Source organism: Arvicola amphibius, chromosome 1, assembly GCF_903992535.2.
Source record: "Arvicola amphibius chromosome 1, mArvAmp1.2, whole genome shotgun sequence".
NCBI lineage: Eukaryota > Metazoa > Chordata > Mammalia > Rodentia > Cricetidae > Arvicola > Arvicola amphibius.
Window position 1 is genome coordinate 18,035,481 of NC_052047.1, and position 15,325 is coordinate 18,050,805.

The 15,325-nt window shown below is 39.2% G+C and overlaps 1 protein-coding gene across 1 annotated transcript; it reads left to right on the top strand.

The window, feature by feature from the left end:
- Window positions 1–1,592: 1,592 nt before the first annotated feature.
- On the top strand, window positions 1,593–13,767 carry LOC119826027 (UDP-glucuronosyltransferase 2B31-like). Its single transcript, XM_038347071.2, has 7 exons — window positions 1,593–1,734; window positions 3,207–3,975; window positions 7,679–7,827; window positions 9,385–9,516; window positions 10,392–10,479; window positions 11,266–11,485; window positions 13,271–13,767. Exons 2-7 carry the CDS (start codon window positions 3,252–3,254, stop codon window positions 13,548–13,550), a joined length of 1,593 nt encoding a protein of 530 aa, XP_038202999.1. The 5' UTR covers window positions 1,593–1,734; window positions 3,207–3,251; the 3' UTR covers window positions 13,551–13,767.
- Window positions 13,768–15,325: the final 1,558 nt, after the last annotated feature.

Genomic DNA, 15,325 nt, shown 5'->3' on the forward strand with positions numbered 1-15,325 from the left:
TTGCAAGGTTTGTTTTTATTGTTTGTTTTACTTTTTCTTTTTTCTTATTAAAGCTCTTTAGAAAACTATTGGCATAAAAAATTAAAACAGGACCTCTAACTCTTTTTGGGTATTTTTTATTTTTATTTTAAAAGGTTTTCTTACATAGCAACCACCATTCCCCCTTACCCTATTCCCACTCCTCCCATACCTTCCCCCCACTAAACCCCCAATCCACTCCTCAGAAAGGGTAAGGCTTCCCATGGGGAGTCAACAATGTCTTGAGGCAGGACCAAGCCTCTTCACCCTGCATCAAGACTGAGCAAGGTATCCCTCCATAGGAAATGGGCTCCAAAAAGCTAGTTCATGCACTAGGGATCAATTCTGGTCCCATTGCAGTGGGCACACAGGCTGCCCAAGCCACAGAACTGTCACCCACATGCAGGAGCCTCTACCTCTTAAATGATCATATACAAATGAATATATACAAATGATTATTTAAAGTGCTTTAAGAAGTAAAGCTAAGAATTATAAATATAAGATGTTAATAAAGGTGTGAAAATATATTTGTTACTGAATTTGAAATTTGTTTTTCTCTTGAACTCAAATACAGAAGCAGCTAGGGTAAATTTCATTACTTGAAATCATAAAAATAAAAACTTCTCTCATCAAAAAAAATCATAATATACTGAAAAGACAAATCACAAACCTGAACAAAAAAAATTGCAAACCTGGAGAATGCATTTGAAAGTCATATACCAAAAGAAAAAAAAAAAGAGGAGAAGAAGAAAAAGGAGGAGGAGAAAGAGGAGGAGGAGGAGGAAGAAGAGGAGGAAGAGGAGGAGGAGAAAGAAAGAGGAGGAGGAGGAGGAAGAGGAGGAAGAGGAGGAGGAGGAGGAGGAGGAGGAGGAGGAGGAGGAGGAGGAGGAGGAGGAGGAGAAAGAAAGAGGAGGAGGAGGAGGAGGAGGAGGAGGAGGAGGAGGAGGAGGAGGAGGAGGAGGAGGAGGGAAAGGAGAAGGAAGGAGGAAGAAGAAAGAAAAAAAGGAAGGAAGAGGAAAGGAAAACAAAAGGGAAAATGATTTAAACATTGTGTAAAGAAAGGTGGAAGGTTAAACACATGACCTGACTCCATATAAAATACGGAGAGATGATCCAAGGATCTGAATAGACATTTTCCATGAAATAACTGCAGGTGGTCAATACACATATAGAAATATGTTCAGCATCATTATGCTTAACGTCATTCAGACTCAGCCCCAAAAACAAGGCGATAGGGATTCACCTTCTTACCTGGTTATAATCAAGAGAGAAATCATAACAAGCAAGGGGAGGCATCAGGAGACTGCTGTACTGTGTTGTAGGCGGCAACCCAAGCAGCTCCTTGGAAACAGTCTGCCACTTCTGCAGACTTTAAAGATCCTGAGCATTGCGCTCCAGTAGTTACATATCAAAGACAAGTAAGAACAAACCCACATGAACCCTTTACAGGCAGCCAGGATGGCGACATAGCAACAGGCAGGGTGGATCCCTATTTCCCAGGTCCCCGCCCCAGCTTGTTAAACTCCCGCGAGGTCCTGCACTGCAAAAAGTTTCCGCCCAAGCTTCCTGCCTGGCCAGCTCCCGGGCTCCCTGCTGCACCCACTTTCATGCTCACCCCAGGACTGGCCACGAGTTCCATCGGGTGTCCCATTCTTCGCTGCCCACTCAGGAGCAACTCTGTCATCTTGCCCACTTCGGGGCTCCCCGAGAACACAGGTCAGGATAAACCGGTTCTGCACAGGAGCATGAACCACTTCCCCTGCTCTCTAAGTCCTCTTGCCTTTGATCTCTGAGGCCGAGCTCATAGTTCACAGGAGCGCATGTTTGGTTTGTGCTGTGTGTAGCACAGCCCTGGAGCTTAAGCAGAGAGGCACTCAGTCGTTTTCTAATGATATCCTGCAAACAAGGGGTTATGCTCGTGGTGAAGTCTGCAAAAGATTCGTGGACTCAGAAAAGGGTTTAGATCAAAATGTAGAACAGGGAAAAAAAGGTGGGACATGAATATTAGTAAAAAGTATTAATTAGTAGTCAAAAGTGGGAATAAAGCTAACATCTATCAAATAAGAAATGAAGTGTTACAAAATAGATTTAACATCACATATACATGACAGCACTTAAAGCCTTACAAGCATCAAAGCCAACAAAGCACCAGGAATTTTATATCAGCTACGTGAAAACCTCAGAATAAGGAAACCAGGGTGTTACATGACTAAGTGGTCACAACCTGTGTGTCCCAACAAGGCAGTTACACACACACACACACACCTAAATAAGCCAAACAAAGGAGTCAAAATAATTGTGAAATCGAGAAAAAAGCAGACTTATTCATTGTGATCACTTTAGGAGGAGAGACAGTCACCCATAACCAACTCCGTCTTTGAGATTCAGACAAGATATAGCATAGCTAAGCAGTCCAGCCATTATGTGGTCTCTTGCCCAATATTACCTTAGTTCCTAGGCTCTACAAAAGCCTTAGTTTACCTAACATGTAAATGACCTTTGAAGACAGATTCCTCTTGGGTGCCCCCAAGGCAGCAGACATTTCTTCTCCCAGCAGAAGGTCACCAGGAAAATTCTGGATTTGGGCATCCTTTTTTTCCGTACTCTGATAGTCACAGAGGGAAGTAGAAGTGTCTCAGTTTATATTCACTTCTGCCAGCATGACTAGTTACAAGAAAGCAGATTCCTGGTTGGGCAGAGCTGGAACCAATGGAAAAGCTGGAAGAACAGGGTTTCTATCTAGGATAAATCATCTCTAATTTTAAATACAGTGTTTATAATTATATTGCATGATGTATATTCTGAGGTTATGCTATAGACCTCTGAACCATTTATTTAAAATCATTAAATAATATGATAAATGATTGCTGTTGCCAACATTTATATGGAGACACCCTGAACTGTGATATTTAAAAAACATGACTCAACAAATATTACTTTATTGCAAGTTCTTATCAAGGATGCTACATTAGAGGGAGAAAGAGGAGAGGGGAGATCTTACTTTCCTCTGTTCTCCATGTACATTATACATTCAAGGTCACTGAGAAATAGGGAGTCATTTCAGATCTTCACATCTGCCTCCTGGATTTTGCATTTGTCATACTGAGACCGTGACTATCTCATGTGTATTAGCTTTAGTGGGCACAAGTTATACATTAACTAATTATTACTTTTTATATATATATAAGAGCTATACAATCATCATTTGAGGAGCAACGCTGTGCCTAACCAAGATGTCTGTGAAAATGATAGCAGCTTTGTTCCTGCTACAGCTGAGTGGCTTCTTTGGATCTGGGAGTGCTGGAAAGGTGCTGGTGTGGCCAATGGAATACAGTCATTGGCTCAACTTAAGGACAATCCTAAATGAACTTGTGAAGAAGGGCCATGAAGTGACAGTTCTGATACCCTCAGCCTCCCTTTCTTATGAGGTTGAAGACACACCTGCTATTGAATTTGAGACATACCCTTCATCCACTTCCCTGGCTGATGTGGCAGCACTTTACATGGAATCAATCAGGAAATGTGTTTATGAGCTGCCAAAGCAATCATTTTGGGGATACTTTGTATTGTTGCAAGAAGTGGTTTGGGAAGATTCAAATTATTTTGAAAGTCTCTGCAAAGATGTAGTCTTTAACAAGGAACTCATGACAAAACTACAAAATTCAAGCTTTGATGTCATAGTAGCAGATCCCTTCATGCCCTGCAGTGACCTGCTGGCTGAGATTCTCAAGATACCACTTGTATACAGTCTCCGATTCTTCCCTGGCTCCACACATGAGAAGTACAGTGGAGGACTGCCACTGCCTCCTTCCTATGTGCCTGTTGCTATGTCAGAATTGAGTGATCGAATGACATTCACGGAGAGGCTACAAAATCTTATCTATACGCTTTCTTTTGACTTTTGGTTCCAAACATTTAATGAGAAGAGGTGGAATCAGTTTTACAGTGAAGTCTTGGGTAAGTGCCATGGTCAACTGGGATTGTTGCATTCAAAATCTGCTGTGTCATTGAAGGGGAACTTGAAGCAGTAGAATTGACAACAGAAGGATTTCTCTCTCCTAAGTAAAATGGTGAAGAGGCTGTGAAATTATCTGCCAAAATCAAAGCGTTGTAGAAAACCTTAGGTCCCAATGTCAACTGCAGAGCCTTGTCTATGACTTGCAAGGGACTCTTCAGAAAGGCACACACAGAGAAAACAAATCTTTGAGATTTTCTCTAAAAAGTAACAGATCAACAAGTTTTTTTTTAACTTGTGGGGTTTTTTTCTTCTTGTTTCTTATTCTTATTTTTCTAATTTTTTAATTGATCTATGTATTTTTCTCTGCTCACCTCCCCTACTACCCTTTCTCATGGTTCCTATGCTTCCAATTTACTCAGAATATCTTGTCTTTTTCTCCTTCCCATGTAGAATAGATGCATGATATCTGTATGTCTCTCTTAGGGTCCTCTTTGTTGTCTAGTTTCTCTGGGATTGTGAATTATAAGCTGGTTTTTCTTTGCTATATGTCAAAAGCCACTTATGGGTGTGTACATATTTATCTTTCTGGATCTCTTACCTTACTCAAGATGATGTTTTCTAGATCCATTCACTCATCCACTAATTTCAAGATGTCATTTATTTTTTTCTGCTGTGTAGTACTCCATTGTGTAAATGTACCACACTTTCCTTATCCATTCGTTGGTAGAGGGGCATTTAGGTTATTTCCCATGTCTGGCTATGACAAATAATGCTGCTATGAACATAGCTGAGCACATGTCATTGTGGTATGATTGAGCATCCTTTGGGTATATACCCGAAGTGGTATTGCTGGATCTTGAGGTATGTTGTTTCCTAATTTTCTCAGAAATGGTCATACTGATATGTATAAGAGGCTGTACCAGTTTGCACTCCTGACAGCAATGGAGGAGTGTTCCCTTTACCCCACATGCTCTCCAGCATAAGTTGTCGTCAGTGTTTCTGATCTTGTTCATTCTAACAGGTGTATCTCAGAGTTGTTTCATTTGCATTTCTCTGATGGCTAAGGATGTTGAGCATTTCATTAATTGTCTTTCAGCCATTTTAGATTCATCTGTTGAAAGTTCTCTGTTTAGGTCTGTACCCCAATTTTTATTGGATTGTTTGTTCTTTGGTGACCAATTTCTTGAGTTCTTTGTATACTTTGGAGATCAACCCTCTGTTCAACATGGGGTTGGTGAAGATCTTTTCCCATTCTGTAGGCTGCCATTTTGTTTTGTTGACTGTGTCCTTTGCTTTACAGAAGCTTCTTAGTTTCAGGGGGTCCCATTTATTAATTGTTTCTGTCAGTGTCTGTGCTGTTGGGGTTATATTTAGGAAGTGGTCTCCTGTGCCAATGCATTGAAGTGTGCTTCCCACTTTGTCTTTTATGAGGTTCAGTGTGGTTGGCTTTATGTTGAGGTCTTTGATCCATTTGGACTTGAATTTTGTGCATGGGGATATATATGGATCTACTTTCATTCTTCTGCATGTTGATATCCAGTTATTTCAGCACCATTTGTTGAATATCTTTCTTTTTTTCATTTTATATTTTTTGCTTCTTTGTCAAAACTCAGGTGCTCCTAGGTGTGTAGATTGATATCCGGGTCTTCTATTTGGTTCCATTGGTCTTTTTGTCTGTTTTATATCAATACCAGGGTATTTTCAGTAATGTAGCTCTGTAGTAGAGATTGAAGCCTGGGACTGTGATGCCTCCAGAAGTTCTTTTATTGTACAGGATTGTTTTGGCTATCCTAGGTTTTTGCTTTTCCATATGAAGTTGAGCATTGTTCTTTCAAGATCTGTGAAGAATTTTGCTTGGATTTTGAATGGCATTGCATTGAATCCGTAGATTGCTTTTGGTGAGATATCCATTTTTACAGTGTTTATTCTACCTACCCAAGAGCATGGGAGATCTTTCCATTTTCTGGTATCTTCTTCAATTTCTTTCTTCTAAGATTTAAAATTCTTGTCATACAGGTCTTCCATTTGTTTGGATAGAGTTACTCCAAGATCTTTTATATTATTTGTGGCTATTGTGAAGGGTTATGGTTCTCAGATTCCTATCTTAGCACATTTATCATCTGTGTAAAGGAGGGCTACTGATTTTTTTCAAGTTAATCTTGTATCCTGCTACATTACTGAAGGTGTTTATGATAACTCATGTTTTAAAACCATATGTTGTCTTGTGTGGTGACATCATCATCATCATGCCATTGCTAACATTACTATTATTAACATGAGTATGCATTGCACACTTGTCTCATGGGTGGGGAGTTTGTGCTGTGTGTGTGTGTGTGTATGTGTGTGTGTCAGAATCAAATTTGATGAGGTTTTCCTTTCACCTTTATTTGGATTGTCAATATCAATTCAGGTATTGAGACATGCATTTAGACTGAACTCAATTTATTGAGCTTTCGTTGTAAACACTTTTACTGCCTAATTCATTTCAATAATCTCTAAAACAGTAGCTTTTAAAAAAAACTCCATGTGCTCATGATTTGCACATATACCAAGGGACTACTAAGTATTTCTAGCTTAGGGGTATGCATAGCTTTGAGAACTTTTCCCTTTATATGCATTAGTTTTCTCATTTAATATTTGAAATTTTTTTTATTTCACACGCTAAATTTCTGCACAGCTGTGAATATATTGACTATATACAAAGCACAGAAAATACATAAATTTAAGAATTGGAGAATTCACATTTATTAATTAATTAATTTATTTATTTATTAGAAGGATTGAAATTGTATTTAAAATGTATACCACTGAAGTATAGAAACAATGATTACTAATTACAGTGTTTTAAAATACATGTAATGGCCAAACATCTATCTTTCCATGCTTTAAGACTTATTACCCTTATTATCTGCAAACAAACTTATACATGACTGATTATTACATAGTCAATCATGAACCAAGAGCTGCATGAGGACAAGGAACACAGGAATAACCAAAAATTCCCTTTGAGATCATCTCGGACTATACAGTGAGACTCTGTCTTAAAATAAAGTGATAAGCAGAAAACCGTGAATTTTTACACTGAGCATGGCAGCTCATACCTGTAATCCTAGCAACTGCATTGTGGAGGAAGAGCATTTGGAGTTCAAGATCAACTATGGCTACATAGTGATGCAGGAGCCACCCTGGGCTCCACAAGAAAACCTCAAAACACAGCAAAACAGCCCAAAATTCTCAGTTCACTTAGAGGAGCGCACATTAAGGCTCAGGAGCTAAACAGGACAAGCAGGATGGAGAGTAGCAGGGAAAAGTGTTTCCCTGATTATGACAAACAGGATTCACAGGTGACAGAATTTACTATATTTAAATGGCTTATCTAGGTATTTGATAATTGTGAATTTCCAAAGTGTTTACAGATGTGGGATCTCCTCCCACATCACTTCCACAATGAATTTGAGTTTACATATATCTAAGCCTAAAAATGAGAAACATATTACAAACTTGTATCACACATTATACACACAGATATAGAAAAATAGATGCATAGATATATATGTAACTATATGTTTTATAGCCCAGAAATACACTTTTAAACAACCAGCTACATTATCAAAACTATTTCCAGAAGATGACCTGGCATATTCATCTTCTCCTGACATTTTTTTCACCTGTCCTACCTTGGCTGTCCTAATTCCTCTTTAGGAAAACCCACAACGCTCACTGAGATGATGGGGAAGGCAGATATATGGCTCATTCGAACCTACTGGGATTTGGAATTTCCTCACCCTGTCTTACCAAACTTTGATTTTGTTGGAGGACTCCACTGCAGACCTGCCAAGCCTCTGCCAAAGGTAAGTATAATTGTTTGTTTCAGGTTTTTTTTTTTTTTTTTTTTTTTGCATTTTCAGCAAGGGTGATTATCTTCAGAATGTTCGTCAAACTCAGAGAAACATAGGAATTAGATAAGAAGTAAGTGGCCAGTAGAAACGCCTGTATCTATTCCATCACAAGAGTGTGACTATTATTTGAATTTAATTAATCCAGCAAGATTCTGCTTTAGATAAACATTTTCTTATATTTGAGTGTAAAAAGATCAAACAAACATCTAATATAGAGAAAGGTCCACAAACCAACTCCTTTAGAAAGTGATTTGAGAGAAAATAGATGGAGTGTCAACAAAGAAACGTTTATTTTCACAAGTCACAATGGCTTTATTCGCTTTCTTGACCAATCACACAAGTGAGAACACACCCCGGACCATACATACCTACACATACATTTTCAGGAACAGGCACAGTAACATAAATTGACAGCACATAGTAAATTTCTTTCCAATGAAACTGACATCTACTAGAAAGAACACAAATAAAAAGATAATGGAGAGTCTTAAGAAAATTAGCAAGAGATTGGTGAACCAGGCATTCTACTCCTGAGAATGTATGGAAAAAACTGAACAGAGGACTTCAATGAGTTAGTAATGCAAGGATGCTCATGGCAGCACTATTCCTGAAGGGAAGCATACATGATGGTTTGAATAAGAATGATCCCATAGGCTTATATACTTGAAAGTTTGTTTTCCAATTGGTCAACTATTTAGGAAGGATAGGAAGTGTGGCTTAGTTGGAGAAATGTGTCACTGGGTATAGGCTTTGAGGTTTCAAAAGCACAAACTATGCTTGGCCTCTTTCTATTTGTCTGCCTCTTATACTACAGGTTTAGTTCTGGGTTACAGTTCTAGTACCATGCCTGCCTGCCATGGTGCTCCCCACTATGATGCGCACAGACAAACCATCTGAAACTAAACAAACTCGCAATGAAATGCTTTCTTTTAGAAGTTTCCTTAATCATAGTGTGTCCTCACAACATTAATACAGTAACTAAGAAAGGGATAAATTACCTAGATATCACTAGAATTATTGATAAAAATTATAGAGTGTGAAAATAAAAGCAATAACTAAAACATTAAAACCTAGGGTATAGAAACACATGGTATGACCTTAATAACAGTACAATAAATAAATAAATAAACTAGCTAATGGGCAAGACAGAAATAAAATAAGACCTTATGAGAACTCCCTACACTGGTCAAAATAATAGAAACAGAAAGCAGGTATTTGGTGGCCAAAGAACTAGGAAGGGAGAAAGAGAACTTGGATTAAATATCAACAAATATTGCCTTTCGAGATGAAAAAAACTGTGTGATTGTGAGTATGTGTAACACAGAGAGCTGTAACCTTACACTTGACTACAACTTACATCTTATATGTGGATGTGAATAGTTTTAAAGCACCCACCAATCTGATCATTTCTAATGCTGCTCAGTTTCTTCCTGTGGAGGTTGGTGTCAGTTTTTATGCAGGTTGTTTAGTGTTGCTGCTCCTTGTGATGGGCTGATATTTTATCAACAGGAAATAGAAGACTTCGTCCAATCTTCTGGAGAACATGGTGTGGTGGTGTTTTCCCTGGGGTCCATGGTGGGTACCCTAACAGAAGAAAGGGCCAATGTGATTGCAGCAGGCCTTGCCCAGATTCCACAGAAGGTGAGATACAGTGCCTTGGTGTGGCATCCTCACTGAGACAATTTCAAAGAGAGGTGTAGGGATGAAGATCTAAGAGCCACACAATGGGAATCCATAAATAAAATAAATTTTATGGATGAGAACATCTTTTTGCAATAAATGGAAATTAGACAAAATAAACAAAATGCAAAATTTTAAAATGGAGTTTGTATCATAGATTTACCTTCCTGTGTAATCATGAACAAATGTGATCACCTGCATTGAAATGGGCCTATGCTGTATGTTTCCCCTGCTAATCCAAAACCTAGGTAGAACAGGATTTTCCAATCGCCAAGTCCACCTTCAGGAACTGAGCCTGTTAGCGCTGGAAAAGGGGTAACTCGAGGACATGCTCTTGAAGTGATCATGCACACAGTCACTTTTCGGGGGCCTAAACTAATAAAATACCTATGATTAAGGGATCATAATGAACAAATTCAAATACTATTGGCAAATATTTATAGTGGATTTGAAAAATCAAAACTGTTATAAATATATCCTGGAAAAACAAAACCAGGTATATATTAGTAACTTTGATGGATTGTTGAACTGGAATTACGTTCACACATATCTTAACTCCTACTTCACATTGCCAGACCAAACTTTACCTAAGTTGCTGTTGACTAAACGTTAAGGCGCCACTCTGAAACTCGGATAAGCATGAGACTAACTGCAGGACGGTGAGGGGAACTTGCATCCTTGCTGTAGCAGTTCTTCACGGTTCCCATCGTCCATCCTCACTGCCTGGCCCTTAGGGACTGGGGTTTGTCTGCATAGATTCTTAATCTCTCCAGAAATCTAGCAGGAGTAACTTGACATTTGAACAAAGTAATAAGAGGCTAGCTTCATCTTAACAGGTCCTTTGGCGATTTGAAGGCAAGAAGCCAGACACCTTGGGCTCCAACACTCGGCTGTACAAATGGATTCCCCAGAATGACCTTCTTGGTAAGCATAGGGAGATGCCTGAGACATAGGAATGGCTGCTCAGTATGGGGTATGTCAACATTAACGCATTTATGACAACTGTGATCTAGTCCTGGGGAAAAGGATAAAGAATTGATGTAACTGTTCTTTATCCAGGAGAGTAACATTCAAGATGAGAGAATCTATTGTCACCGCCACGCTAATTACTGTTCAGATATATTTAAGTCACTTCTAATTTCTCTTCATGTCCTATTTCTATAACTTAACATCTTCCTTTCCCCCTACTGTAGGGCAATTTTAACTGCCAGTGGGAATGGTATTCTTTCAATAAGAAGGCTTAACTTACCATGCTCCCCGCTCCCCCAAAGACCCAACAACATGAAATGATCCTAAATGTGATGAAATAGTGCCTTTCGTCAGTCTGATTCCATGAAAACAAGCACTCAGGCCCTACTGCTTGGAGCCAACCCATCTAGAGCAGGGGTTGCACTGTTTTCTTAGGAGAACATTCTCTCCTGAACTTGCACATGCTGTTTGCTCCACTTGGAAGGAGCCCTGCCCTTTTTTTGTCCATTGAACAAAATCATTCTACTTTCCAAATTCTACATACTCTATGTGACCTTCACTTAATCCCTGTGGACTTGCTGTGCTCTGTCGTCAAAGACATGGGAGGAACTCAGTTCCGTTACATGGATATGATAATGTCATATAGAGAATATTTTCCCATTCTGTGCCTTTTTCCTCTGCCTCTCATTTTCTTTCTCAGACTTATATTTAATATTTGCCCTTAATTTCTTCCCTTGCTAGGTCATCCTAAAACCAGAGCTTTTATAACTCATGGTGGCACCAATGGCATCTATGAGGCAATCTACCATGGGATTCCTGTAGTGGGCATTCCTTTGTTTGGAGACCAATTTGATAATGTTGTTCACATGAAGACCAAAGGAGCAGGGGTTCGAGTGGACTTTCTCACAATGTCCAGCACAGATTTGTTCCATGCTGTGAAGAAAGTCACTAATGACCCTTCGTGAGTACAGTGATTTTATTCAAGTTGGTACTTGTCCGGATAAGTTCTCTCCAAGGTTACAGTAGCATTCTTCTGATCTTTAGTCTGAGTTTGAAAACAAAATGAAACTCACTTAATCACTGTGAAATGAGCTTTTACTGTCAATCATAACTGCAAAGTATCCCTATAGACTTACTATACAAGAATTTAGTTTAGACTAATTTGATTATGTAAAACATTTTCTCTTGCTAAATGATAGGACACAATTTCCACAATAGGATAAAAATAAAACAGAATAATGAACCTAAAAAGGAGTAAATATTACAAGTCAATGACTAAAATTTCTGAAACTCATATTTTATGTTTGAATAATCCTTACTCATTGCCCAAAGTAGAACAATTATGAATATATATATATATATATGTAATGACCAAATAACTTACCATTTCCATCTCCTTGAGCATTTATAATTTTGTTTTTGTCTTTGCTAAAAGTCTCCTCTTCCACATTCCACAGCTATAATAAGACATGTGACTTGTAGTTCAGTCATGGACTCACTGTAGAGCACTAGCCTGCTCGCCAGTGGCAGAACGTATATATTAGCTGACCTCTCTCTATCTCCACTCACTGTCTCCCTTCCTAGACTCCAGTTACTACTCTGCTACTCTCTATTTCTATGAAATCAACTCTGTGGTTCCACACACTGATGAGAATGGAAAGTGTTTTCATTTAGGGCCGAGTTTGTACAACTTAGTGTAATATCTTGTGATTTTTTTTATCCTTATTACTGTAAAAATAAGCTTTCCTTCTTTATAATTGTTAAATAATATTCAACTATGTTTTATATTCACATTTTATTTATCCATCATTTCACTATGGGCACCTCAGTCAATTCCAGACCTAACTCTCATGATCAGTGCTGCAAAAACCATGGGCCTTATGTTATCGTTTTGAAATATTGTGTATTATTTCATTAAATAAATTCCTAATAATAAGAAAGCTAAAACCAGGGTAATTAGTCAGAAAATCCATGCTGTTTTAGTAGTTGCTGTACTGAATTACACTCCAGCATTGACATATATTAGTAATTCCTCCACAGCATCCTACCACTGATCAGCCTGTCATCCTGACTTCAACACACAAAATAACGTTAGAAAGGCAGAGAATAGACTCACACATGTTTTCCTCTGACATCCACACATGCTGCATGGTACATACCACACCCACATGGCACACATAAAAACAATAAGAATACATAAATGTAAAACATAATTGAAAATTACCATATCCTCTGCATCCTTGTAATTACTATGCTTGTGTCTCTCTTAGAAGTTCTAGGGGGTGAATTCAGACCCTCAAGCATTCTAGGCAAGCTATCAATGAGCTGCATCTTATGTCATCTTATGCAAACTATGTCCCTTTTTGCCATTTTACTCATTTTTCACCATTCCTGTTATTTTTATTGAGTTTTCAAAGAGTTTCAAAGACACAATGCCTTCTCAAAAGCATCAATGCAATCATCTTCAGACTGTGTCAAGCCACCTACCTTGCAGTGCCTGAGACAGCTTACTAACATTTACTCTGCTGGAAAGATTTCCTGCCCAAACAGTTTCCCATTTCAGTTTTGCAAAGAATTTCTTGGAGAATGCCAACTTCCAGACTAACCTTCAAACATGTCCCAGTCAAAACCACACTGTACCTAGTGCTCCTCTGTGGCATTTACTGAGTCTCATGATGCTTTCCAGAAATTTTCTTAGGCTTGAAGAACTTAAGTAAACATTGGTTTTTGATGTTGATGTCTTTAGCTATAAGGAGAACGCCATGCGGCTATCAAGAATCCACCACGACCAGCCAGTGAAGCCCCTGGACAGAGCCGTCTTCTGGATTGAGTATGTCATGCGCCACAAAGGGGCCAAGCACCTTCGTGTGGCAGCGCATGACCTCAACTGGTTCCAGTACCACTCTCTGGACGTGCTTGGATTCCTGCTTGCCTGTGTGGTGACTGTGATGTTCGTCATCACAAAGTGTTGCCTCCTTTGCTGCCAGAGATTTGCTAAATCTGGAAAGAAGAAGAAAAGGGAGTAGCTGAAGTGGGGAGGATTGACACATGGACCTCCTCCAATGCATCTCTGGAAGAAAGGCTGTGGGGGTAGGATCCTTCATCCTGTGACAAGACAGCTTTTCAGTCTTATTCATCAAGTCTCGGGATTTTTTTTTCTCCCAGAGAATTAATAATTTTTGCATTTAATTGTACATCATGCCTGAAATTAAACTGAAAAATAAACCCAGTAAAATTAAAATAGCCAACATGAGTACACATAGGAATTTTAGAAATTCATTTTACAGTTTAAAAGTTATGCCCCAAAATAGCTTGGTCCATCACCTTCCTGGACCTGGGGGGAGTTGGGAGGACCTTGGTCTTGGCATAGAGTGGGGAACCCTGATGGCTCCTTGGCCTTGAGAGGGAGGGAGGGGAGGTATGGGTGGAGGGGAGGGGAGGGAAGGGGGAGAAGGAGGGGAGGGAAGGGGGAGGAGGAGGGGAGGGAGGGGGGAGGAGGAGGGAAGGAGATGGAAATTTTTGAATATAAAAAAAATAAACCATGAGGAAAAAAAATAAATAAATAAATAAAATGGCTGAGGTGACAACTCCAAGGGTAAATTACTGGCCTGTCAAGTCTTCCTCCTTTAGCTTGGATCCCCAGAACCCATATCAAAGCTATAACCAGTAGCACCTGTAGGCCCAGTATAAGCAAGTCAGATGTGAGTCTGAGACAGAGTTGCAAACTTGCAGGCCAACTGGTCCTTGTGCTCAGCGAAAGATACCCTGCCTCATGACGTGTGGAAGGCGAAAAATAGCACTGGTGCTTGTACTCTGACATCCCATATGCTCGCCACGATAGGTGTGCCCCCATCACAAAGGAGCACACACATATCAAAATACACAATTACACTCTTCAAACTCACTAACTCCCCCAGAGAATGAAGGTGTCTCAGAGGTGGTTTGTGGATGCAAGATCACTAAGACGCCCACTATTGATATCAACATGGTTTTGCAAGTATTGAAGAAGTTTTCAACTTGCTTACTGCAGACTTTGTAGTAAAAATTTCTAGGCAAAGTGTTCAGGATTGGAGCTGTGTAAAAATCCTGGTCCCATACTTGTCTTTGGGATACCAGTATGGCTGTTGGTACCACACTGAGCACAAAGCCTCTAAATAACCTTTTTCTTTTTTTTTTTCTTTTTTTTTTTTTTTTTGGTTTTTCGAGACAGGGTTTCTCTGTAGCTTTGGAGCCTGTCCTGGAACTAGCTCTTGTAGACCAGGCTGGTCTCGAACTCACAGAGATCCGCCTGCCTCTGCCTCCCGAGTGCTGGGTCCTTTTTCTTAAGGATCTACAAAGACAGTGCTTGGAGTGGAGAGATGGGCTCAGCAGTTAGGAACACTAACTCCTCTTCTACAGGACCATCAATAACACCAGTTCCATGGAGTTTGTCACCCTCTTCTGGCTTCTGGTGGATGTACATGCAGACTCAACATACACACACATAAAATAAAAATTAATATTGAAAAACTACTTGGTTTTGTGAGATGAATTTTGTTTCCACTTAACCCTTTAAAATAATAATAAAATTGTCTCACTATCATAATTAATTTGGGGAACAGATGTAAGATTCCAAGTTTAAGTTTAGATATCACAAACAAAATTCAAAAACGGTATGTTTTCATTGTTGCAGTGTGTAGATGTGTCTATATATCTATGTCCCTGTTAAAAAACAATATAATTTACCTTTGTTCTTCATAGTTACGCTGTGACTTCAATATTTCTATAGAAGATGTTTTGAAATAATGAATATGTGCTGGGA

Coding starts and splice junctions, on each gene's coding strand:
- LOC119826027 (XM_038347071.2), top strand. CDS start 3,252: ATGTCTGTGAAAATGATAGCAGCTTTGTTCCTGCTACAGCTGAGTGGC. Junction 10,480..11,265: donor TCCCCAGAATGACCTTCTTG/GTAAGCATAGGG, acceptor TTCCCTTGCTAG/GTCATCCTAAAACCAGAGCT. Junction 11,486..13,270: donor AAAGTCACTAATGACCCTTC/GTGAGTACAGTG, acceptor TGATGTCTTTAG/CTATAAGGAGAACGCCATGC.